The 26,736-nt window shown below is 40.4% G+C and overlaps 1 protein-coding gene across 3 annotated transcripts in view; it reads right to left on the bottom strand.

The window, feature by feature from the left end:
- Positions 1-1,300: 1,300 nt before the first annotated feature.
- The window catches only part of agap2 (ArfGAP with GTPase domain, ankyrin repeat and PH domain 2), a 61,148-nt gene continuing 35,712 nt past the window's right edge, over positions 1,301-26,736 (bottom strand). For all 3 annotated transcript variants that reach the window (XM_055166337.1, XM_055166338.1, XM_055166336.1), the window contains 18 exons: positions 25,403-25,461; positions 23,771-23,858; positions 22,960-23,045; positions 22,164-22,299; positions 19,792-19,926; positions 17,815-17,933; positions 16,086-16,235; positions 15,235-15,309; positions 12,645-12,749; positions 11,445-11,619; positions 10,096-10,221; positions 9,601-9,735; positions 8,066-8,217; positions 7,767-7,857; positions 7,237-7,459; positions 6,425-6,701; positions 5,823-5,977; positions 1,301-4,299 (listed from right to left, as the gene is read on the bottom strand). In XM_055166337.1, coding sequence (XP_055022312.1) covers positions 4,248-4,299; positions 5,823-5,977; positions 6,425-6,701; positions 7,237-7,459; positions 7,767-7,857; positions 8,066-8,217; positions 9,601-9,735; positions 10,096-10,221; positions 11,445-11,619; positions 12,645-12,749; positions 15,235-15,309; positions 16,086-16,235; positions 17,815-17,933; positions 19,792-19,926; positions 22,164-22,299; positions 22,960-23,045; positions 23,771-23,858; positions 25,403-25,461 — 2,339 coding nt within the window. In that variant the 3' untranslated portion in view covers positions 1,301-4,247. The remainder of the gene's footprint in view (positions 4,300-5,822; positions 5,978-6,424; positions 6,702-7,236; positions 7,460-7,766; positions 7,858-8,065; positions 8,218-9,600; positions 9,736-10,095; positions 10,222-11,444; positions 11,620-12,644; positions 12,750-15,234; positions 15,310-16,085; positions 16,236-17,814; positions 17,934-19,791; positions 19,927-22,163; positions 22,300-22,959; positions 23,046-23,770; positions 23,859-25,402; positions 25,462-26,736) is intronic.

The raw sequence follows: 26,736 nt of genomic DNA, 5'->3' as shown, positions 1-26,736 counted from the left end.
ACTGCGAGAAAAGTACATAAAAAAAAAAAAAAAGTTACTTAAGTAAATGTAACTCACTAACCATTAAAAATAAATATACTGTAATATAATTTAACCATAACTATATAAAACTATATATATGTATATATCTTAAAATATTGGGGGATCTTTAGAAATACAGCACAGAAAACTGTACACAATTGTATTAAAATAAATGTAGACAAAATGCACGTGTTATTGTCAATAGTTATAATTTGGACTGAAAGTCAGTCAGTGTTGCATTAATTAGACATTTTGATTTAAGAATGGAGGAGCTGGAGGACGTGTCTGGGGTGAAGGAAGTCTGGGAGTCCCTGCTTAGGCTGCTGCCCCCGCGACCCGACCCCAGATAAGCGGACGAAAATGGATGGATGGATTTAAGAATGGATTTCACTAAACCATCTCTTAATGTTTAAGGCTTAAGTTTAAGGCAATATTTAAAGTAACTAAGAGGTGTTAAGTCATAAAATAATGGAAATGATTGTTTTACTAACTACTATTAACTACTAACCAACAAACCTTTATTATAGACTTATTTCATGATGAGATGCACCGGAGAATAGAATTCTATTGTCTGGGCTGCAATTAAAATTTTCAAGTATCATAATTTCCTCCACAATCAACAAAATGTCCTGCATAAAACAAAAATGTCTAACCCTGTCATTTCAATCTGTTCAGATATTCTGAAATGTGATTCTTGTATTCATTTGTCAGTCCAGATTTCAGTCTTTCTGTCACTTCTTCTGGACTACAGTTAGAGGGATGGGAGCCTGTAAGGTCACACTTCATCCCACTCCCTTTTGAACATAACAATGGAAGCGTTCACACTCAGTATTACTGTATTTAATGTCTTATATGATATATATATATATATATGTATATATATATATATATATATATATATATATATATATATATATATATATATACTGTACTGTATGTGTGTGTATGTATGTATATTGTTTTGTTTTTTGTGTTTTATTTTCTACTTTTCCCTTGACGCATTATATATACTATATACTGAACGTGTTTGAAATGTAAACTTTGAACAGAATCTCATTATTAAAACACAAATTGCAAATGTAGTGACAATCCTTGAACTGTCAAAATGCAGATGTGTTGACCTGGTTTATGGTTCATTTCTCTGTAATTACTGGACCTGCTCACATGAAACAAATAACTGGCACTAAAGTAGATGTTATACTCATCAAAATATAAAAAAAAACCCCAATATTTTAAAAAGTCTAAAATTCTTGCGTTGGAGTCAGAAAAAACATTCACATTTATACAAAAAGTTTTATTTCATTGTTCATTTTGTTGCGTTCATGAGCTTCAGGGTCCTTCTGTAAATGGGATAGCCTTGAAATGAACAGTTTTTAATTGCGTCTATCCCCAAGTAAAACGTCATTACAATATTATAATGTAAAAAAACATGTGCTTACTCATTCATGACACTTAAGAAAGAATAAGAAATTATCAAAAAGACAATGAAACACAAATTTGAAAAGCTACTCATCTTTTACAAAACTTGAGGCGGACTTCCAGTTGAGGCTGTATGTAACATTAAGTACAGCGTGTAGAATACCATAGATACATGTACAATATATTGAAACGCCATATTATTACATTGACATATCAGTTTTAAACCAATATTTTTGCTAATCTAAAAAGAATGCATTTATATTTGAGTTGAATCAGCACAAAATGGTAGATCAGCAAATGTAAGAGCTTTAAGGCCAAAACAGGCACATTTCATACAATATAATGTATACGTTTATTCTATTTGTAAAGCCAAAATAACAGTTTTGGTCCATTGAAAACAAATAGGCTGCGTTCACATAATGACAGGACTTAAGATTAAAACAGAGCTTGAGACAGGTCAGAACTCTGTGGTGGAATCTGTTGTGTGACTGTCAGGTTGGAGATTTGTTGACCTGGTTTATGATGAATATTCAGGAGTGAATTATTGAAATCGATATATATCGGTACAGTAGAGTACAAATGTGGGTATTGATACTGTTTTGCAATGATTATGCAAATCTTAGGGCAATTTCTTCATATATTATATATTTAGTTAAACTCACTTACCCTTAAGATTAGACCAGTATCAAGTATCGGTATCAATATCAATATCGTACACCTCTGACATACCTGGTATCATATCCATTCTAAAAACTGGAATCACCCTTCCCTAATGAATATAATTACTTGGCCTATCCACATGAAACAAAAACTGGCACAAAGATCATTATCTTCTGTCAGAAGAAATAAAGTACAGTTAAATAGTTTTCACAACAGCTGTGAAAAGAGGCAGCATTCTTCAATCTCAAATGTGTAGTCTGTTGCTGATGAGAACACTTCATTAAATTAAAGGCCCTGTACATGATTTGTTTTCCATGTATTTGAGCAGAATGCGTCTTGTGTCTTGTACAGATATATTGTATAAGCAACTTTGGAGGTTAAATAATTAGCTTTGTACTGTCAGCATCTAATTATGGAGCATTTTACTGTCCAATAATCAGAAAGGACTGTTGTTGTCAGCATTACCATGACAACAAAACTCCGCTCTGGTTTCAAAGCTGTAAAATCCGTTTATAAACTCGTCGTTGAATCATTAGGATGCTGTGCATGCACGAGGTACGAAAGGAAGAACCACTGGGGCCGCTGCAAACTGTTTAAAATGAACTAGTTTTGTTTTTCATGTTTTTGAGACAGAAAAAATCTGGTACAGTGCCTTTAATCTAGCAAATTTGTGGATCCACCACAGAGTGACACTGGACCCTGCCCTCCGCCTGAAATGATAGAAAGTGAAGGCAACCTATTTGAATAGAAGCATTCGTATAGTTTTTCTCTGGAGTTCATGTGTTCAGTGCAGCTCAGTTGTGGCTCTGCTCGTGGCGTCGGTCACAGAATCTCTTCTTCGTTGCTAAATTATTATTGCACTTCTTACAGGAGGAAGTGAAACAGACTTTAAAAAAACACAGCACTGCATAAATATATCTACGAAACTTAAAATGACTTGTATTCTGAATATACTCTACATATAGTTCTTACTAGGAACGTGATAGTTACAGTTATAGGAACGTGATAACCAGTGCATTTTGTTTTTAAGGCGGAGAGACACTTTGGTGGTCCTGGGCTGATGTGGGCGTCTGTGCTGCTGTCAGCGCAGGTTTGATGCCACAGGTGCTGGATGAGAGAGGAGCTGTCAGGGCTCTTTCACATGCAACGCTGCTTTCTGCTTTGTTTCTTTGTGTGTTTAACCCAAAACCTCAGAAAAGTTCCTCACGCACATACCACATCTTCAGCACAATATCCAAAATGAGTTTGCCGATTTATTCGACCAGAACCAGGCTCCAGTGTCTGTAGACTCCACTAATACCATCTCCTTAACAAAATAAAACCATCTGCATTGACGAGCTGCAGAAAGAGTTTTATTGTGATAAGGTATAAGACAATGAAAATGCATTAAAGACAAAAGGCTTTGGTTCTAAATGACCTACTAAGTGACAGTAAGTGTAAAATATGCTTTGAATCCAAACATTTTACTTTAAAGGGCCCATACTGCACTAATTTCTGATCTGTGTTCTAATGTAGTTTTCGCGTCACAAACAGACCTGGAGCTGTGTTTTGTTTCATTCACACATGATTAACACATAAACTCTGCACATTTAAGCCAAACAGAAAACACTCTACGTACAACACTAAATGTAAACAGCAGTTAATTTAAAAACTATCGCCTTGTGACATCACAAGGTGGACCAGAGCATTTAGAGCTCTGGAGATGTAGACAGACTAACAAGAAAGGGTTTGTGAATGAAACAAAACACAACTCCAGGTCTGTTTCTGAGGAGGGAACATGACTTAAAGTTCACAAGAGTCAGTTTTGTGTAATTGAGTCCCTTTAAATAAACAGTTTAACATGCTATAAGGACTGACCAGGGCTTCAGCTTTCAGAATACAAGTCATTTCAAACATTAGTAGATAACACTTGCACAGCGCAGTTACACAGTTCCTTTTCTAAGTTCATGTTGAAATGGATGAGGTCATAGACAGCGACACAGTTGAAGCAATACATGGACAGTGAGTGGATATTGCTTTCATTGTTTGATATGTTTCAGAGTTCTTCTCATGGTGAAGGTTCCTCATAGTCTCATGGTTCTTCTACTTCTTCATACACTTAAATGGTTCTCATGTTAAGTTCTGGTCCAGTGGAGATGAGGTCCACTCTATGAAGGCCTCTTTCTGGAGGGGGTGCGTCCCAGGCTCGCAGTGCTCGACCTGGGACAAAGACAGAGAAGAGAGTTACATTTACTTCAGCTTTATTTAATGATACTGTACTTTTAATAATATTATTTTTTTATTTATTCATTTATGGTGTCAATGACCTATTCACTTATTTGGATACTGTCATTTCTTGGACTTTTGCACTTTATATTTTCAGATATAATTTCTTATTTTTACAGCAAAATAATGGAGCATTATTTCACGAGCTGTGCCTGATTTTTAGAATCTTAAAAATGTGAAAAACAAAACTAGTTTATTGTAAACAGTTTGCAGTGGTCCAGAATTATCTTCATTTACCTTCTGCATTCAGAGCACCCTAATTATTCACAGTGATGAGTTTATAAATAAGCACTTTTCACAACTTTAAAAGACCAGAGCGGAGTTTTGGTGTCACGGTAAAGCAAACAACAACTAGCATGCTAAAGCTCTTCCTGATTATCAAACAATAAAACGCTTTATAATTAGATGCAGCCAGTACACAGAGGACTGATTTTGACTTCAAGAGCTGCTTATACAATATATCTGTACTGGGACAAGACACATAATACATCTTATATTTGATCTGAACTGAATGTTTGTTTGTCTTCAGTATTTCAAATCAAGCAAATCTAAAAAGGTACATAAGTGAAAATACTGGAAATAAAGCTCGCACCATCAGTATCATCTTTTAAATCAGTTCTTAAAACTCCTTTTTATCGGTTGGCCTTCCTTTAACTCAGGGGTGTCAAACATAAGGTCCTCCAAGACCTTTAATGTGGCCCTCGGCTGATTTTCTAATAAAATATTTTAATTATATTTTCTATTAAAAATATAGGTAATTTTCTGCAGTGCTTATCACAGCAGCGTCTCCAGCGTCTCTGTACGTGGCCCCTCCCAACAGAGCAGCACAAATGAAGACTTGTCTTTTTCCAAACGCTCTTAAAGGACGATTGTTTTGACTGTTGACCGTGACCCCTCATCAACAAAATGTCAAACATGAGAAAAGTGGAGCCGAGTGCAGGATTTTCCAAGAAAAATCGATTTATTCCTATTTGCAAACAAGTTCATGTTAAAACATGGTGTTGAAATTGTATTTTTCTTAAAGTTTCAAGTTGTTCATAATATTATAATATTTTGTAAAAGAAAGAGTTCATCAATTAAAAAAGATTTCTGTAATAGATGTGTGTTTCTCTGCACAAATATTTGAACTTATTGCTATTTTTGGGGTTTATATGCCATGAGTTTTCTGATCCGGCCCCTTTGGAATCATGTAGGTTGGATAAGGCCCCCGGACCAAAATGAGTTTGACACCCCTGCTCTAACTGGTTTTATTAATTTTATTCTATTTCATAAACTTGCTTCATTGTCAGATTTTGTATACTTTCTGAATGCTATTTGTGTTGTTCTTTGCTGCTTGTACAGCACTTTGTAAACCTTGTTTTTAAAAGTGCTTTACAAAGAAAGATTTATTATTATTTATCAAATAGGAGCGTACTTCTTCTCACTATGATGATAAATGTTCCGTAATAGTGCTTTACCTGCGTGAGAGTGTGGGCGTGGCAGTGGTTGGGGGCGTGTCACTGGAGCAGCCATGTTGTAACAGGATGTCCATGCAGATTTTGCTTCCTGTTTTTCTGGCGAGCATGAGCGGTGTCTGTCCCTGGTCGTCCTTCAGTCTCACGTCCACGCCGTACTAAAGGAGGGAGCAGAGCAGAGGTATCGATCAGAGCCCAGGGGGAAACTTTACCCTGGAAACTGAGCCAAATATAATACAATGATTAAGTCTATGTCAAATAGTCATGTGATCAGCACAGTACTGCAGTCTGTTTCATGTTGGAAAAGTAAACTTTGCAGTGTCCTACATGTGAACAGTTACACAGGCTATTCATATATTCCTCTTCACTAAAACAATGAACGTGCATTGTGTACATTACAACTACATTTCACTGCTTAATTATGTTAAATGACAATTATTCAAAACAAAAATGTATGTGAAAAGTTTTTTGGGTGTGTCCTTTGAAAATACACAATATTTTAAATGCACTTTCTACTTGAGTAATAGTATTATATACTATATATATATATACTTTATATATTATATACTATATTATACACATTGTGCACTTATATTCGATCATACCCAGACCAGCAGTTGAGTCATGACCACGTCCCCGTGCGCACAGGCGGCGTGCAGGGCAGTACCACATGGGGGCGCTACACCGGGCACAGCGTTGATCTGCTCTTTGTTGCTGTGGGCGAGGAGCAGCAGGAGCCTGGGGAGGTCCCTGTCAGTCACGGCGGACAGGAGCCACTGGGGCATGGCTTCCTCTGGCAGGTGCCGTGTCAGGACAGGTGCGAGAGGAGCCACAAATGCTCGCTGCTCGTACTTTGCTCGGATCCAAGACTCTCTCTCCTCACTGGAAACAGACACATATTTATGAGTAAAACTCAACCAGTTCTCTTTTATTATCAGTAACTTCATCTTTACTTAAGGACACACTGTATCTGAGTTTTAAAAATGTGACGTTTGAAACGGTTTGCAGTCAATTCTACTGTGCATTTATTTGTACTTATGAGCATTATTTACCAAAGAAATGTACACATTATGACATACAAGGGCATATACTTGTTCTGTGTTTACAATGTTCAGTTCAGTGTTCAGTCTACAGTCACTACACAAATCTCTGATTAGAATAATGCTGGTGACATTTATTTATTAACCTTTTTTAATCTTTTACTATTTTAACTTTCATGTTTGGTGTATTTGTTTTGGAAATAAAGTGAATTGCACTGATTTCTTTATTATTGTTCATTCCGAGCAGGGTGGGGTGGTGGGGCACCACCAAGCATTTGTGCTGAGGGCACCCAAATAGCTAGCAACGACCCTGGGTTTGGTCCTGGTTCAGTCCTGGTTCAGTCTTAGTTCAGTCCTGCTTTAGTCCTAATACAGACCGTGTAGCGTTGGGTGTGGGCTTGCTTCTCCCTTGGGTGCAGCTCTCCCAGATGCTGTTGGCCGTGTGGTTCCCAATTGCTGCCAGAACCTGTGTGAGCTGCCCGGGCCAGTCATCCAGGTCCAGAGAGCGGACTCGAGACAGGTGAGTGCCCAGGTTACGGTGGATCCCAGAACATTCAATACAGATGAGGGCCCCGAGGTTCAGACTGGCCCAGGTCGGATCTGAGGAAGAGGGGGCAGAAAAGTGTTTAAGAGAGGCAGCGGGGTCGAGGCACCAAAATCAACACAAAATTGCTTATTTAAAGGTGCACTGTGTAACTTTTTGGTTGGGGGGTCACCTTCTTGTTTCTATGGATATGTCATTGCTTTGTCTGACAGACCTTCCACCAGAAAAGTTACACCATGCACCTTTAATGATGGGAAGTGTCAAAGGCTGGACTCATGTAGGAGTTTAGACACCACAGAAACAGGAGGTAAGCCCATGGTTCCTGGTGGCAGTTATCAGAGCGGTGTGGTTAGTGTTACTCACTGGGGGCCTCACAGTCCACACAGAGCCCGTTCCCTTTAGCGTTTCGAATGGCCTGAAGAGCCACAGCTTCACTCTGACTGCTGCGCCGAGCCTGGACACAACACAGAGACATCACAAACACAGTCAGGTCACATCACGCTGCAGCTTTCAACATTCACCTGTGCTGTGTCAATCTCAGTGCTTTAGACTTGGTTTAGTCCTGGTTTAGTCCCACTTTAGTCCTGGTTCAGTTCTGCTTTAGTCCTGGTTCAGTCCTGGTTTAGTCCTGGTTCAGTCCTGTATTAGTCCTGGTTCAGTACCTTGTTCCGGCCGCTCTCGCAGGACTGCAGACTGGCCAGGATCTGGCTTTCGATGGCAGTGACCCAGGAGTCTCTCTCCTCTTGGCTCTGAGCCTCAAAGTGCCATGTTTGACCAGTGAAAGAGACGATGATGAAGTCTGAGTTTTCTTCATCTGAAATCACGAGAAAACAACTCAGTACACTGATTTTTTGTATTATTATTATTTATTTATTTTATTTTACTTTTGAGATGCCCATATTTGAAGTTTATGACTGTGAGTTAAAAATAATAACATTTATAATGTATAATAAAGTGATAATGTATTTATCTAGGATATGAATTCATATTTTCACTGATAAGACAAAACTGATTGCACAAAGGACAAACCGAGAATGAAACATGGACACAGAGACTGGAGCAATGCAGAAAAAAATATCTGTCCAATGCAAAACATTCTACTCTATCAAACTAATACGATATGTGGGGAAATCCATCAATAAACCTCCAAGCACCTTTCAGGTTTATATAGACCTGGTTTAAAGTTCACAGTTACTAAAGATTTCCTCGTGAACTGAGGTTTGAGAACTAACTCCAATGCATAAAAAATAAGATAAGTTTGTTAAGATGAACACACCAAATGGCCAGTCACATGTTAAGACAAATTATACTATTTAAAATATTAGTACATGTTTTAGTAACACATACTCTGCACTTTGGAGATACAAAATGTAAGACAAATGGGTGTGCCACAAAAGACCAAATATCTGACAAGAGCAGACAGCCCATCACTAAACTAGAAGTAAGTTAAAAGTATTGGTGCAACCCAGATTCAGGCTCTCAGCCTTATTTGACATTATATTTTACATGTGAATACAAGACAAAATGAATGTATTGGTGGAGCATGCAGAGAAAGAGCAGATATGAAGTGTTTAATAACAATGAGTAAAGCACAGCTCCTCCAGTTACCTGTTTTATTTATGTTTCTCAGACTACCAAAGCTTTTGAGTTTCCACATTTTACGTTTAGCTGCAGAACAACGGAAGCATAAAGAAGGAGGAGAGGAAAAAGAGAAAGACAAGATGAAGGAGAGAGAAATAAAGGTTAGATCAGCAAAAGTGAAAGACAGGAGAACTATTTTATGTACTTTTAAAGTAGAGAAAGGAAAGATAAACATATGCTGTTTGTGACAAATAGCTATTACTGGTTGAAGATTTATTTATTCATAGTTTAGTCCCTGGTTTCAACCCCAAGTTTAGTCCATGGTTTAGTCCTCATCTAGATCTGGTTTAGTTCTGGTTCAGCCTTGGTTTAGTCCTTATTAAGTTACATCATCCCAGTTTAGTCTTGTTTCAGTCCTGTCAGTTCTTGTTCAGTCCAGGTTTATGGTCAGTTTCATGGTCAGTGCCAATACCAGTATTTTTCAAACCAGGGAGGCCGATTACCTACATGCTCAGGCCAGATTTGTATGGTTCAGTCCTGGTTCAGTCCTGGTTCAAGTCCTGGTTCAGTCCTGGTTTAGTCCTGGTTTAGTCCTGGTTCAGTCCTGGTTCAGTACCTTCAGCCTGCCCCACAGCTGCGTCTCCTTTCTGGGTCATACTCTTCTTCCGTCGGTTCTTTTTGCGGTCGCTCATCGGAGACGACTGACTCGACTCTTTCCCGGTGAAGGGGACTGCGGTGCCTTCGAGAGCATCTGGAAAATGTATTTTAATTTTTAAAAATGAATAATACTAGTAATGCTGTGGATTAAGCACCTTTTTAGACACCCAAAGTGCTTTACAGAGCATTATTCACTCACTCCATACTCTGTGGATAGATACTGCTGTAGCCACAGCTGCCCTGGGGCAGACTGTTGGAGCAAGGCTGCAAATCTGTACTATCTGACCAATACCAAGCAACACTCACACACACACCACATTCATACTAGAAAATCTGGTGAAGTACCTTGCCTAAGGGCCCAAAATTTTATGAGTTTTTAACCATGTTATAATGACTTTAGAAAGTCAATAAGCCCTCTACAACAAAAAGGCAAAAATATTTCTGTCATACTCACCGACACTTTGTGCTTTGGTGGACAGGGACAGGGGACAGTGCTGCAGAGCTTTATCGCCCCCTACAGGAGAGAGCCCACCAGTGCGATCTTCAACCACAGACAGAGTGTTGGGACAGAGCTGAGGGACTGACACAGGAACAGAGAATTCAGAGACAAAACTGGTTCAGACCTGGTTTAGTCCTGGTTCAGACCTGGTTCAGTCCTGGTTCAGACCTGGTTCAGTCCTGGTTCAGACCTGGTTCAGTCCTGGTTCAGACCTGGTTCAGACCTGGTTCAGTCCTGGTTTAGTCCTGGTTCAGTCCTGGTTCAGTCCTAGTTCAGACCTGGTTTAGTCCTGGTTCAGTCCTGGTTCAGTCCTGGTTCAGACCTGGTTCAGTCCTAGTTCAGACCTGGTTCAGTCCTGGTTCAGTCCTGGTTCAGTCCTGGTTCAGACCTGGTTCAGTCCTGGTTCAGTCCTGGTTCAGTCCTGGTTCAGACCTGGTTCAGACCTGGTTCAGACCTGGTTCAGTCCTGGTTCAGTCCTGGTTCAGACCTGGTTCAGACCTGGTTCAGACCTGGTTCAATCCTGGTTCAGACCCGGTTCAGACCTGGTTCAGTCCTGGTTCAGACCCGGTTCAGACCTGGTTCAGTCCTGGTTCAGTCCTGGTTCAGACCCGGTTCAGACCTGGTTCAGACCTGGTTCAGTCCTGGTTTAGTCCTGGTTCAGTCCTGGTTCAGACCTGGTTCAGTCCTGGTTCAGTCCTGGTTCAGACCTGGTTCAGACCCGGTTCAGACCTGGTTCAGACCTGGTTCAGTCCTGGTTCAGTCCTGGTTCAGTCCTGGTTCAGTCCTGGTTCAGACCCGGTTCAGTCCTGGTTCAGACCCGGTTCAGTCCTGGTTCAGTCCTGGTTCAGACCTGGTTCAGACCCTGGTTCAGTCCTGGTGGTTCAGTCCTGGTTCAGTCCTGGTTCAGACCTGGTTCAGTCCTGGTTCAGAGCTGGTTCAGACCTGGTTCAGTCCTGGTTCAGACCTGGTTCAGTCCTGGTTCAGTCCTGGTTCAGTCCTGGTTCAGTCCTGGTTCAGTCCTGGTTCAGTCCTGGTTCAGACCTGGTTCAGTCCTGGTTCAGTCCTGGTTCAGTCCTGGTTCAGACCTGGTTCAGTCCTGGTTCAGTCCTGGTTCAGAGCTGGTTCAGTCCTGGTTCAGTCCTGGTTCAGACCTGGTTCAGACCTGGTTCAGTCCTGGTTCAGACCTGGTTCAGTCCTGGTTCAGACCTGGTTCAGACCTGGTTCAGTCCTGGTTCAGTCCTGGTTCAGTCCTGGTTCAGAGCTGGTTCAGACCTGGTTTAGCTCTACCCCTCGTCTTCTCTCACCTGTACTTGTAGTCTCTGCACTGTTCTCTTTGCTGATGCCGTTGACCCCTGGGGCAGTAGGGGGAGCTGGTGAGGGTCCAGTGGGGGCCACAGCTCGCGGAGGTCGCTTCCCGGGGACTTTTACAGTGACACGCAAAAGATCAATCTCCTTCCCATGAGAGTTCTGAGAATAATCCTGGAAACAGCACGTGGATATGTTGTTTTGGGCAAATATAGCATTCAAATCAATAAAAGGCAACATGGAGATGTAAATATGTTGTGTTACAGTTAATACTCCATAGAAGTAAAATACCCCCTCTTGAAATATTTGTGAATTCAAGTAAATACAGTATGGCTTATTGCATAATTATAACATGTAAACTTAAGAAGAAAGAATTCAATCATTTCTTTAAGTGGGGGTATTACACTTCTGACGGGTATTAAATGCTAAAACATCACATATTTAGACCACCATGATACTTTTTATTGTTTTGAAAATGCCCAATCTGCAGAAACAACATATTAACGTGTTTAAAAAGTTTCCCTTTTGTTGTTCACTCCTCCTTCAGAGCACTGTCACAACACTATAACCCTGCATTCCACTAATGAAATAATTGCACATGGCATCACATTTGTAAAGTTGCAGTGTACAGTTTTGTATCATGTCTGTGTATATTTATGGTCATGTGGGAGCGTGGGTGAAGTAGGATTGTGGGCTACAGCTAACTGTTACGTGGGTTTAAATAGGACTTGGGAGATCACTAAATTACTCATGTGTGTCAGGTATGGATGACATCTAAAACCTCTTCAGGCATGTTTTTGATGAGGGAACATTATAACATGAAAGATCCAAAAATGTGATTTTGCAGAATCCCCCCTCATCAGTAAAAGTCTCCCTCCTCTGACTCTGCTCTCATAATGTCGTACGCAGGGCTCAGGAGATGATGGTGCTTTTGCTGACAGTGTGGAAATCGGAATATTGATGCGATTTTTATAGCTCTGTCTCATATTACACTGGAGTTGGAAAGATACTACAGGGTGATAATGGTGCATTCACTGTTTCCTTCATACTGTGATGGTGCGTTCACTGCCTGTGTGTAAATCTGTCTCCTCTTAGAGTGGAGCTTGAACTGTATGATGTTATGTTTGCTGTCTGTTTTTTTGAGCACTCATACAGTGATGGTGCATTCACTGCCTGTGTGTAAATCGGCCTTCTCTTACATTGGAGCTGGAGTGGTACGACAGAGTTCCAGTGTTGGACAGCGTCACATATTTCTTCTTCCATTCTTTGTTCAGCGAGCTCCCACTCCTCTTGTACAAAATGCTCTGTGGAGACAATAAGAAACACATTTAAAAACATATTCATCATGTAAAGACAGTGTATGTATGTATAGCTACATCACTTAAAAGAACAATATGGAATGTTTCTGGTGGATCTGCTTGTCTCCATGGAGATGTTACTGCTTTGCCACAATATGGCATGAAACTCATCTGTCACAAATATAGATTTACACATAGAGTTAAAGTCATACTGTGGGAAATTATTTGGACACGGGATCTCACACATCACAATATAATATAACAACAAAAGCGTAAAAAATATAAATAGTATTATTATTATTATTATTATCTCGAAGGACACAAAGACGTTGTGGACCATTATATTTGATTTGAATCAAAAGTAAATCTTGTGGAGAGGTGAGCAAAGTAAATCTGAACTAGTCAAAATAAACAAAGCTAATAATATAAATTTAAGAAGTCATTTTCATTCATGTAGCCCAGATATACTGTATATTTGTTTAACAGCTTAAACATGTATGTACTTGTTTGGTGTCAGACTGAAATATTTGGTGAAAAAACTATAAAGCATAAGGGGGAAAAACACGACTCAAAACTCCTGTGGATTGCTGTCCTCAGTTGTGGTTCTTTCACATAGATGTTCACGTTTGCAGTGAAACAGATGAGCAAAGGATGTGGTTAAATATATCACAAACAGTGTACAGGTGAAGACTTTAAAAGAGTCTAAAAACAGCGTGTGACAGCTGCAGCACAGTGTATTTATAGAACAGCTTCAGAAACACGACGCACTCTGCCCCTGTCAGGCTCAATACCGAGGTACATTATATCAGGTTAAATATAGACTTATTCAGTTAGTTCACAGCATCAACGGGGTGTGAAGGAAAACGCACACTCACAAACACGTTCATTATAGTGAGAATAAAGAGAGGCCATGGTGTTACTGAATGAACTAGATTCAACTGGGACAAACATTAGAGCTCCCTGTGGATTATTCATGTTTTATAACTTAAAATATGTCATATAAAACCTTTCTGGTGGATTGTTTGCCAGGATTGTTCCACAGTACAGCATTAAACTTATCTATCCAAATCCAAATCCACTTCATTTATATAGTGCATTTTACAAACAAAGCAGTTTCCAAAGTGCTACACAGAGATCATAAAATGAAAACAACAAATTGCTCAAATTTGGTCATATCAGTCCTAAAACAATAAAACCAGTCCAATCAAATAACAACACAACTCACACGGTTAAAGCCAAAGAATAAAAGTGGGTGTTTAGGGATGGGCATTCGATGAAATTTTCTTAATCGATCGTCGGAAGAATTCACGATCGATTATCGATTAATCATTAACGTTTTTATATTAAAATGATCATCATTATTATTACTATCTGCACTACTAATCTGCATAAATAAATTCAACTTTACGACATATAAACCGTGACCACTCTAGAACCGCATCAGCCCGTTTGACATTATAATGTGTTTAATTAAGTTTTGCGCAACTCTCACAGAAACAAAACTTAAAACCGCATCGCTAATTTGCATAAACTAAGCGAAGATACATCTCTTGTGTCGCTGATGCGGTTCAACTTCTGTTGGATTAAAAGACATGACTCAGTGGAATACAGGTTAGTGTGACCAGATTAGCGTTTGTCAAAACCAGGACAGCGTACGGGGGGAGGGAGGTGGGGACTCGTCATCCACATTGCGCGACTCTCACCTGGCAAAACTTTTTCCCACTGGACACAGAAACATATGTGCTGCTTTGAACACTGTGCACATGGACTCACACTTGTCCCAAACGGAACGGAAAGCGTGGAATTTCTTGTACAAGTCATCGTTGCACTTCAGTACGTTGCAGGCTGTTTGCTCCTTCTGAGTGCACAGAGAGCTACATGTACAGACCTGTTTGGTCACACTACGCACAGCAACCTACATTCGGTTTGTCGATTAAAATTAACGTAATCGATGAAATTCTTAATGATCAATTATCGATTAATCGACTAATCATGCCCATCCCTAGTTAAGACCAGACTTCAAACCCTCCACTGTGGGGGCGGTTGAAACATGAGGGGGCAGAGCGTTCCAGAGTTTGGGGCTGATCACAGAGAAGGTCCTGTCCTCTTTGGTTTTAAGTCTCGTTTTAGGTCCCACGAGCTGGAGCTGGACCTCAGAGTGGGCTGGGGAGTACATTTGGATGAGGTCTTAGACGTACTGTGGGGCCAGTTATCTGTCTCTAAAGAGACAAGCAGGTGACTCACCAGGCCAAGTTACAGGTCAGATCTGTGCAGAGGTGACCCTGCAACACTAAGAATGCAACCTTTGTTTTAAAATCTAAAATAAAAAAGAAATAACCCAATAACGGCAAACAAGCAAATGAATTCTAGACAAAGTAATAACATCACCATGGAAACAAGCAGGTGGTGGGCAAGTTACAGAGTTAAATAACGTGGGAGTGAAACGCAGCAGGTCCAGGACGAGAGCAGCAGACTCAGGTTTGTCACACACCTGTTTAATGGGGACTCCTCTGTTCGTGCTCACTTCTCCTTTAGAGTCACCCGATTTCTTCTCCTGGTCACGATTCTGAAACAAGAGACACAACATTACACATGTGCAGAAAGAGAGGGGGGGGGGACTTGGGACAGAGCGAGGGAGAGAGACAAAGAGAAAGAGATGAGAGAGAGAGAAACAGAGAGATAGAAAAAGAGAAAGAGAGAGGTGGGATAGAGAGAGCCAGAGAGAGAGGGAGAGAGCGGGTAGAGAGAGAGTTGCGAGAGGGAGAGAGAGGTGGGAGCGAGAGAGAAAGACAGGGAGAGAGAGAGAGACAAAGACACAGAGATGAGAGAGGTGGGAGAGAGAGAAACAGAGAGAGAGGGAAAGAGAGAGAGAGCAAAAGAGAGAGGAAGAGACAGAGAGAGGGAGAGGGAAAGAGCAAGAGAGAGTGGGGAGAGAGAGAGGGAGGGAAAGAGAGAGGAAGAGACAGAGAGAGGAAAAGACAGAGAGAGGGAGAGAGAAAGGGCAAGAGAGAGTGGGGAGAGAGAGAGGGAGAGAGAGGAAGAGAGGGAAAGAGAGGGAGAGAAGAGAGGATGCAGTGATGATGAGAGACAACATGAACTGAAATGTGTGAGGTGAGGTGTCAGGATTCATCAAGTTTAGAATTTCTTACAGCTGTAAATGTCAAAGTTGTGTTTCTGTTTATAAAATGAAATGAACAAAACATAAAATAACCAACTGACAAATGCTATAGTTTATTATTAAAGCTGAGATATGGGTGAGAGATGGGTGAGAGATGGGTGAGAGATGGGTGAGAGATGGGTGAGAGATGGGTGAGAGATGGGCGAGAGATGGGTGACACTGACCTTGAAGAGGGAGGGTCTTCGGGGGATGGTTCTGTGTGAGCGAGACACAGAGCCCGCCCCCTCCCCTGGAGCCACCCTCAGCTCTCTGTGACTGACCACAGGGGTGGAAGGGAGGGAGTAAGTGTAGCCAGGGCTCGGGCCGTTACTGACCTGAGGGGGGGTGAAGGGAGGAGGGTGAGGGGGTGGGGGGTCAGGGGGGTGATGGAGGTGAGGGGGAGAAATGAACACGGTGAGATGAGCTGGTGACACAGGTGAGTTCAAACAGGTGGAGATGACTGACAGACCAGTCCATGGATTTAAAGGGTCTAGTAGCACTAAAAACACAAATAATACGCTGGTAGTCACAAACAGTATGTCCTGGAGCTCTGTTGCAATAATATGAATCCAACTTTTTTTTGCTGGAGAGCCGCCTCGCTCACACTGCTCCCATCCAGCTGTGACCTGCAGTGTGACACTCAGAGCGCTGCTTTGCTGTGCTGTTGTGCCACAGGCTTTGAATCTGCACAGAGCAGACCACATCACGCTCACGCCATAACCATATTCTATTCTATTAACGATTGAGATATTAAGCAAAAGGCTGCAATGGCTCCAGTGATCAGCAAAAATACACTCCCAACGGAAAGAATCTGGAGCGTCGTGGCCCCTCCGCCGGACTGTACAGTGCAGTTTGAGCTCCTCTCATCACTTTGAATTATGGGAGTACCTACGGCCACTGGACCGGAGCTGTAGGGTGTGCAGTCTGAGCTCAGAGTAATGCTAAGATAAACTTATTATCTCATGTCTCTCCTGGAATGACCTAAGGGAAGTGGGGACTACAGTGCCAGTCAGGGACCCATCTCCAAATCTTAGGCTCATCTTGGTCGGGCTACTGTGAGGGTGGAGGCCTTCCTGCTCCACTCTGAAAAATCACTTGTACAGCTGTGCATGTGTGTGAAAACTCATGCATGTGAATACTAGTGATGTGCCAAAGGGTTTGGGAGAGTGAAACATCTACAACTAGTGCCTCCTTCAGCGAGTGCCTGGTGCACTAGCAGGAACAGAGTGAACATACAGCCCTGTGCATCATTATGACTTCAGTGAGTTGGGAAAACACATGAAAAGAAAAGGCTCATTTAAATTCTGGTTCAAAAACAGTCTCTTCTTTTGAATTTCACATCGCTGTTATTTTTATCCAAACTAATAATATCCGTCTAGACTCAGAGGAAGCTGTTTACTTAAAGCAGAGAAACTCTATGAAAATGCTGGAGCCTAAAGGACGTGTCCTGCATGAAAGAGATCTTAGACAGGTCTAGACCAGGACTGAACCAGGTCTGAACCAAGAATGTGCATTTTGTTGTAAACCAGGCCAATCTAAAAGTGTAATGATTAAAACCTAAAATTTCACATTTTAAACCGGCATATACACAACCAGGACTTGACCAAGACTAAAGGTCTAAGCCAGGACTCAACCAGGTCTGAACCAGGACTAAACAAGGACTGAACCACATAAACGAGACTAAACCAAGCCTAAACTAGGTGTAAACCAGGAATAAATCAGGTCTAAAGAAGGACTAAACCAAGTCTAAACCAGGACTACAGAAGTAAAAAAGTATTTGACCCAAACTGCACTCACAACAATTATACAAGGCTTATAATCTAAATAAAATGATTCATCATCTAATACAATGACTACTCACTTGTATATTTACCTAGTACTAGTAGTAGTAGTAGTAGTAGTAGTAGTATTTACCTGGCTGGGGTATGAGGCAGAGCCTGGCGTAGACCCTCCGGAGTGACTGGGCGAGTTGGGCAGAGACTTACAGGCCTGAAGAGCAGCCTGCTTCCTCTGAGCCACCACCTTCTGAGCAGCTGAGCAACATAGACCAAAACACAGAGAAAACTCTTCCTCAGATACTGTTCATTTCAACTGAATCAAACCATAAATGAAAACCAGACCAGAGAACACAAATCTGTTCCTACTGTCCCTACAGTTTGACCTGGTAACATAAAGGTGTCCGATATTATGCAAAATGGCTTCAAGCTCACAAGAGTCAGTCTTGTGAGCTTGAAGCCATGAATAGAATGTTGTAACTTTAACAAAAACAGACCTGGAGTTGTGTTTTGTTTCATTCACACATGTTTGAGTAAAATGCTCTGTTCCAAGTTGTGATGTTAGAACACGTGGTAATATTAAGTAAGAGAAACAATTCTATTCTCTTGAGTACTTTTTTAAGTTCTATCATGACAGTATCAGAATATCAGTATTGAGTAATAAGCATATTTCATCAGAAATCACTGATCGATGTTAAAACATGTCTTTAAATGTACCTGTTGAGGTTTCAGGATCAGACAAATGTGAAATTACTAACATTTTTTTGCAACATAAGTTTGTTCCATTTTCATTTTGAATCATATTTTTGCTACAATTGTTGTGATGAACAGTATAGCCAATATTCAAATGATGCATATTTTCAAGATGTTAGATGTAGAAGTTGTTTTGAGACGATGTACAAGACAGAGGAGAACAGAGCCTTTGTACCAGATTTAGCCACGAGATAAAAATGGACCAAAGCAAAGAACAAAGAACATCACACACGTTGGTTCCTCTGCAGAATGTCAGTCTTTTTTTGTATTATTTCTTGTTGGGCTGAACAAAAAATAACTAATTATGACATCTCTGTTTAGGCAGCTTTTATAATAAGACCCCATATAGCAGTCTTTAAACAGGGGGGTTTATGTAAAAAATGACTTTTTGGAGCTTTACTGCTTTGGAGCGTGTTATAAAGTTGTTCCCTCATCAAAAACATACCTGGAATTTCATTCATACATGTTTCAATAATCCTTTATTATTAATCTGTGTACATTTCCAGATTCCACCTTATGATGTCATGATGGTAGTTTTCAAATTAACAGCTCTTTAGTTAAATAGAGATTGGCAAATATAGGTTGAAATGATCCTAATGATTCTAATGAAGATGTGTCGAGTTTAAAAACATAGTGGAACACTTCCTGTATCACCACATTACATCACAAGGTGGAACAGAGTGTTTTCTGTTTGAGAGAAGAGCTCAGCCTTATGTGCAGGGTCTGTGTGAATGAAAAAAAAAACACAACTCCAGGTCTGTGTGTGATGAGGAAACTACTTTAGAAGAGATCAGAAAACAGTGTAGGGGCACTTTAAAATATATACACATATAAATGGAGATGGGGGTAGGTGAAACAGAAATTTTCTAATCACTCAAGCCTCAAATTTAAGACAATCCAAACATGCGTGGATCAATTACAGAAGAAGTAAGTTCATGATTAGGGAACACTGTTACTCTTACTGTTATAGGCTTGTTTAAAGGTGCATTGTGTAACTTTTCTGGTGGAGGGTCCATCAAATGTTATTATTTTGAACGGAATGTTTCACAGTATGGCATTAAAGCTTTCTAAGAAAATGAAGACCAAGTTACAGGTTAGATCTGTGGAGAGGTGATTCCACTCACAGTCAGAATTTCAGAGCCAGAGTTTTTTGTAGGCATTTTTGAGCTAGAATACCACCTGTAAATGAGTAAATGTAAGGCAGAGCTGTTTAATGTCATACTATGAAATATGATATATCCATAGAAACAAGCAGGTGACAGACCTCGAACCAAAAAGTGACACAGCGCACCTTTAAGTTGATGTGAATCTTCCAGTTAGATACAGTTAGTTGTCAGTTCAGTCAGCATACACACAGACATACCTTCAGCAAACACTCGTTCCACATTGAACCCATAGGTGGCGCAGGTCTCGTAGAACAGAGAGTGGCGCACGTCGATGCAGAGCTGCCGCGCCCGCTGGTCCTCGATCACACGAGGGTTTGAGCTGCTGATCTTATCTGAAACACAAGAGAATACACACTGTAACAACTCTGTCTACTGCCTGCACTATATGCTTTTAACGGTTTACTTGGTTGACCAGTATCATCATCATCTTCATTCATTCTTCATCTTCTCAGTTTTGGTCATTTTTAAGACTGAAAACTAAACAACTAAATAAAATGTTATCAGTCATCAAGCCTTTGAATGAAAGACCAAAACAAGAAACTCGAGGTACACACAAACCCAGGAGATGTCCACATTTCAGTCACTTCTTTAACACTATTAAGGCAACTGCATATGTACATTTTACAGAAGAATGACTGAAATATGTGAATGTTTTATTTTTTGTGTGTGTTTATTTGTTGTGCCCTGAAAAACATGTGTCCTTACTGCTCGTGGGCTTGCTGCTCCATAAACCTGACTCTTATTTGAAATATCTTGCATAAGAACACAACAGTATGCACTAGAGCAGGGGTCGCCCAACTGTAGCTTGGGAGCCAGTAACTCTCCACCCCCTTCAAAGTAGCTCCCCAAGAGATTACTGAATTATATGTATTTCATTGAAAAGCGAAAATTTGATGAATTACCACTGTAAATGTGTTATTTATGACATGACTTATGCCTGACTTTGGCCACCCATACATGGATAATGGTTTATATTTTATAGACATTTAACTGTACCCCATGTAAGGCTTACTGTGGCTCTTATATATACTACATTTCTGGCAAACAGTAAATTGAGTATATCTCTGTCATATTCAATTTGTAAAAGTAGCTCACTGGAGGAAAAAGGCTGGAGACTCCTGCACTAGAGCCACTGGCACCCCTCTGTGGCACCTAGTATACCCAGTGGTCTCCATTCAAGTACTGACCAGGCCCAGCCCTGTGTCGCTTCTGAGATCTGATGAGATCAGGCTTTGTCAGTGTAGTATAATAATCAATCACAATTAGAATGATAAATACACTTTAGTCATTCAGCTAAATTAGCATAACATTTAATCAACTAAAACTGTATTAAAAAATCAATACAAGAAGCTTTCTAATTATAATCCTTCTTCTGTGATGTCATTTACAGTTGTTTTACAGCCCATAAACCTGCAGCCATGTTTCCTCCAGCTCTGAACATAAAATGCACAGCTTTATTTGTATTGAATTGGCCATTCTCCAAAACAGGCTGCCAAAATCTGCCTAGCAACAGCCCACAGCCCACAGCACCGCCCCTTCACCCTGTGAGCCAGGAGCCGGGTTCACAACAATAGAGAGGGAGCTATACAGTTCATGTTCAAGTTTAGATAATACATTTAAGTTTCACACATTCAAATCGAATTAAAGGTGTTTAGTTAATTGTAGCACGTAACAAAATATAAATAAATGAATCAAGTTGCCCGCTCTGGCCTGCTTTAAAAGGGAGATAGTGCTCAGTCTAGACAGAGTTTCAGAAGCACTAGACTTGTTATGATCTGAGATGGAGGGCAGAGGCCTACATCATTATAAACCACTGAAAAAACATACAATGTATGTTTATAATGTTATTGTTAATGTCATAATGTTAACGATTTTGTACAGAATCTTTACGATATAAATAAAATACTAAAAAAAAAAAATGCCTTTGTGTTGTCAATTTCACACCTGGAATAATGATTTCAAATGAGTTCATTTACAGACAGAGAAGTTTCCTGTGGACAGTAGGACTGTTTGATTATTATCAAACTGACTGACAGGGGTCCAAAGGGTCTTCTATTAAGTGTTATTCATTTTCTCGTCTCAGAAGAAGGGGCAAACACTTTTAAATCAGGTTACACTGGTCCCTTTGTCACCCCTGTCGACCTGAGTTCAACAGATATTTTTGCGTAAACGGGTTAACAGGCTAACCCCCACTCGCCCTGATTGGCTGAATCATCACAACAGCAGAACAAAACGCAAAATCAAACCTGAGTCAAATCCAGTTGAGAGAAAAGCACAAATGCACAAAGTGTTTCCCTCTGCACGCTTCACTAACTAAATAGTCAGCATTTTCCTAAAATAGGCTACATTTGTTGGTATTGTCATGTTTGTTTTGGTTCATTTGACCACTTCTCTGTGATTGGTCAGTTTCATCACAAGCGAACACTAACAAGAGTTTATGATCTCACAAACATCTTGCTGGCACAGTTAACAAACTATTAACCCATGCAAAATGTAGAGCCTCTCAATCAAAGTACACATTTTTTTTAAACAACTAATTGAGTGTGTTTGATTAAATGCCATCTCTTACCCTGAGTGCCAACCACGATGACGGGCAAGTCTGAGCGCAGAGAGCTGAGCTGAGCATACAGAGAATACAACTCCTGAAAACTGGCCTCATTCTCCAGACTGAAGACCAGGATCACAGCGTCCACCCACCCACAGAACTGAGAGCAGAGAGGGAGAGGGGGAGAAAGGGGGAGAGAGTGGAGAGGAGAGAGAGAGAGAGAGAGAGAGGATGAAAGAGGAGAGAAGTGACAGGGGGAGAGGGAGACAGAGAGCGAGGAGAGAGGAGACAAAGAGACAAAGAGGGAGAGAGGATGATTCACATTGCACTTCACAAACATCACATAGTGGTTCAAAATAGTTTATTCATTATTCAGTCCTCGGTAATACTCAGCTGTGGTAAGCAAAACTAGAACTTAACTGATATTAAACTAACCTTGTCTAAACACAGACTAAACCAGGATTAATAATAGTAATAATAATGCTTATATAGCACTTTTCCAGCTGCTCAGAGTTGATTTACAATTTGGTGCATTATTCACTCACACACCCAATGGTGATAAGTTATTATTGTAGCCACAGTTGCCCTGGGGCAGAGTGACAGAAGCCAGGCTGCCAAACTGCACCACTGACTCCACTGACCAACACATACACACACACACACACACACACACACACACACCGCTTCAATACTAGGCAATGTAGGTGACTTGTCTTGCCTAAGGACATTTCACCTAAATGGCCTCACTGTGGAACCAACCGTCACTCTTTCCCTCTGTCATGTCACCCCCCACTCTCCCTCCATCCCTGTCTCTTTTTACCTGTGCATCAGGTGGTCCGGGCTCCTCTCGGATCATTAACAGATGACTCTGTCCATCCACCAGCACTTCCTTCTTAAACCTGCCCCCTGTGAAAGATAAGACAGTATACCACAGACACATTAGTCTATAGCACAGTGATCTTCTAAATGCAATAAAAACATGAATAAGAAATGACCCAGCAAAAATCCAATTCGCCCTTTTTGTAAATACTGGGGCAATTAAGATGCATCCATTTAAACATGTCTTGACAGTATATTGGTCCATTTGAAATAAATTCTACATTGAATAATAATCACAGACACATTGATGCAATTGTAATGAGGTTGGGCAATATGTAGAAATAATTCATGTACTGAATATCACCATTTGAAAAGAGACATGTCAGAGTCTCAGGGGGAGTTTGCTGTGTAACTGTCAGATGCAGACTTGTTGACCTGGTTTATGGTTCATATCTCTCTATAGTTACCGGGCCTATTCACATTCACACAAATTTTTAACAATTTTTAACAATTTAAACAATTTTTTACAATTTTTATACAACAGCTTCAGAAAGTGATAGTTTGTTGAGCCAATCCCAAACAAATAATAATGATAAAGTTCAACATTTGTGGATTTCTTTTTGGAGACTTCTTTCAACAACAGTGACTCATAGCCCCTACACTCATATAGGCACTTGCCTGCCATCTGAAATTCTATAACATGAGCACAACCTGTTTTAACTGCCCAGTGCTTAAAAACATTACCAGTAATTTACTTATACTGGTTCACATAGTATTACATCAGAACATGATTCAGTTAGTTTTGAACGCACCGTCTGCTCTCTCCACAGCCTGGTAACTGCCTGTGATGTACTTGTTCACCAGCGCAGACTTCCCACTTTTCAGACTGCCCAGAACGCCCTTGAGCACAACACAAACAAAGTCACACATCAGACCAACAAATGTGATTATTACTCAATCTTTCACTGTGCTTAGGAACTTTTTCTTTTATTTATCACTGTATTGGGGCAACATTAAAGAGGCGGTATTTGACTTCTATGGGATATTACCTGTAACACAGAGCAGATTTAGATCACCATGTTGCCTTTTATTGTTATTTGCAGAAAACAGCATATTAACATGTTTGTAAGTTTCACTTTCATTTTGGACTCTGAGTCTCCCCTCCTTTTGCTCCCCATGCTAAATCACTCCTCCTTCAGAGTGCTATCACAATACAATAACCATGCATCCTGCGAATGAAACCACTGCACATAGCCTCAGGTTTGTCAAGTTGTTGTGCACAGTTTTGTGTCATGTTTTGTCATGCAGGAGCATGGGTGATGTAGGCTTGTGGGCGGAGCATTAGGCAGAATCTTTCCACTCTGGGACCCCCAAAATAACCAAGCAAAATGAAATTGACAGCAGTATTAACTGTTAATTGAATATTTGACTGTGTTATTGGACCCAGTTTCACTAAAAGATATGTTTTTATTCAACATCAGAGCCAGGGGACTACAGATGAAAAATAGTCCCTTGGCTAATTCTGGCTCTTTAACTCTTGTTTAATCATGTGTTTTATGAACCTGCAATGTCCTTTTACAAATTAATTCATCTAATCTATTTCAGTTCACGAAAATTTTAAAGGGATTAAAACCCTTGGCCTTCTTTCAATGAGCTTCTTGATTAAGTCTCCTGAAATGGTTTTCACTTCACAGGTGTGCCGCGTCAGGGCCAAGGAATAATAAATGTTCAAAGTAGGGTTTGGAGTTCTTTTGAGTTTATTTTTTATTTACTACATTGCATGTACAATGTGTTCATTCAGAGTTTTGATGCTTCTGTGAAAATCTCCAGCGGAAACAATGATGGAAATAAAGAAACATGAATAAAAAAGTGTGTCCAAACTTTTGAATGGTCATGTATTTCAGTTACAGAATAGTACCATAATATTTGACCTAATGAGACTAAAGCCCTACACAAACAGTGCGCCCGGATGATCTCAGTTGTGTCCTGGCTCCTCTCCTGCTCTGTACAGTGTTATCATTAAGTCCACTGTACTTCTGTATGAGTGTCTGAGCAGGCTGAAGTCTGAACATGCATGTTTGTAAAGAAAAGAAAAGAAAAGAAATAAGGCAATATATTTAAAAGTGCACTCTGTAACTTTACTGGTGTATGCTGCCTGTCGCCTGCTTGTCTCCATGGAGGTGTCATAGATTTGCCAAGAATGATTATTATTCCAAAAAATGTGACCATTGACCATTTTACCATGTGCTGCTAATTTTATTTTATAGATGGGAGTGTACTACTTGCAATGATGCTGTCTGTCCTTGAAATTGTTATAATTTATGAGCAGAAAAATAGTATAGACGTAGTTACTTAGAGTTTGATTTGATTTTTGATTTCTGTTTTCTATTCTGTGTGAACTGATACATAATAATAAAATATGAAGGACGTGTGTTCAGTCTCACCAGTCGGATCTCTGGGACGACTCTGCTCAGGGTCCACTCCTGGCTGTTGGCGATGTTCACTGTGGACACAAACACATAGACTTTGTTATTACCTAGAAACACAGAGGCAGACACAGACCATAGACAAACAGATAGAAGCTCTCAGTCTGAGCATGTGCCATTAACAGGGCAACATGTATTCGGTTGATAATGTATTAAAAAAGTCAAAATAATAGTTTGACTAATAAAAAAATCGATCACTGAATAGCGACTACTAAAATATTTGGTGTTTGCATGAACAGAGCTGTAAGGGCAATGCTGCATCCCAACATGTCTCTCCAAAGCCCTCTCCATTCCTCCTCTTCTTATTCCAGCACTCACAGAGAAGAGCGAGATAGTGTTTCAAATTGACCTCTGTCCTCTGTGGGTGGAGTTAAATCTGAGGAAGTGCGGGGGCTATTAGGAGGCATGTTTATAGTACTGTGATGCACCCGATGTGCAGTAAGCAGGCCTGTATGGGCATGGCTACATCCTAATATGTCTCCTCAAAGCCACCTGGATTCTGGTGCTGTCACTCTTTCTTTAGACAATAGAATGTTATTTTCAACATTAAATCGTAGTGCTTTCTTTTCTATTTCCATGTGTCTTATATGTATGTAATGGTCAGTGGTGCAGTAGGTTCATGTTGGTCCATGTGTGTATACTAGTCCATGTGCTTTTATACTTGTTCTGATACAGCTCAACATGATTCTAAAAACATTCAGGAAAGCTTCATTTCTGTCCTGTGATTGGAACTTTTTTAGTACCTGATTTAGATTTTTGTTTTGACAGCCCTTCTTGATCCTTCACTTCTTCTACCAGAGAGATGGTGTTTGGTATTAACCTTTCCCTCTGTGGAGTTTAAACCATGCCTTTAGGGGCATGTTTTTAGTATTTGGATGCGGCCGATGTGCAGTGATCCTCTTCTGTGTGGAGTGGGTTAGATCACAGGTGATGGCTGTGCCCATGAGGTCGCTGTAATGAGTGTAACCTTTAAACTCACCAGCCCCCCGCTTTCTGCTCATTATCAACTTTACCCCCAGTGAAGTAAATACATGATCACTGTCCGTGAAGGAGGCTGCGAGCTGTCAATCGAACTGGGAACCATGGGAATTCAAAGGATCTCTTATTAAAGTGAACATATGATAGTTTTGTCAGGTATTTAAAGGCCTTCTATCACATTTTTCACATGTATTAGAGTCTTACCCCAGTACAGATATATTGTATTAGCAGTTTAAAATAAATGCACTGTCTGCATCTAATTAGAAAGCTTTTTTTATGGTCAGATAATCAGGAATTGAGCTGTTGTTGTTTTG

Source organism: Boleophthalmus pectinirostris, unplaced genomic scaffold (assembly GCF_026225935.1).
Source record: "Boleophthalmus pectinirostris isolate CB_2022bp ecotype Guang Dong unplaced genomic scaffold, ASM2622593v1 HiC_scaffold_8, whole genome shotgun sequence".
Classification (NCBI taxonomy): Eukaryota; Metazoa; Chordata; class Actinopteri; order Gobiiformes; family Gobiidae; genus Boleophthalmus; species Boleophthalmus pectinirostris.
This window is presented reverse-complemented; position numbering and strand designations above follow the sequence as displayed.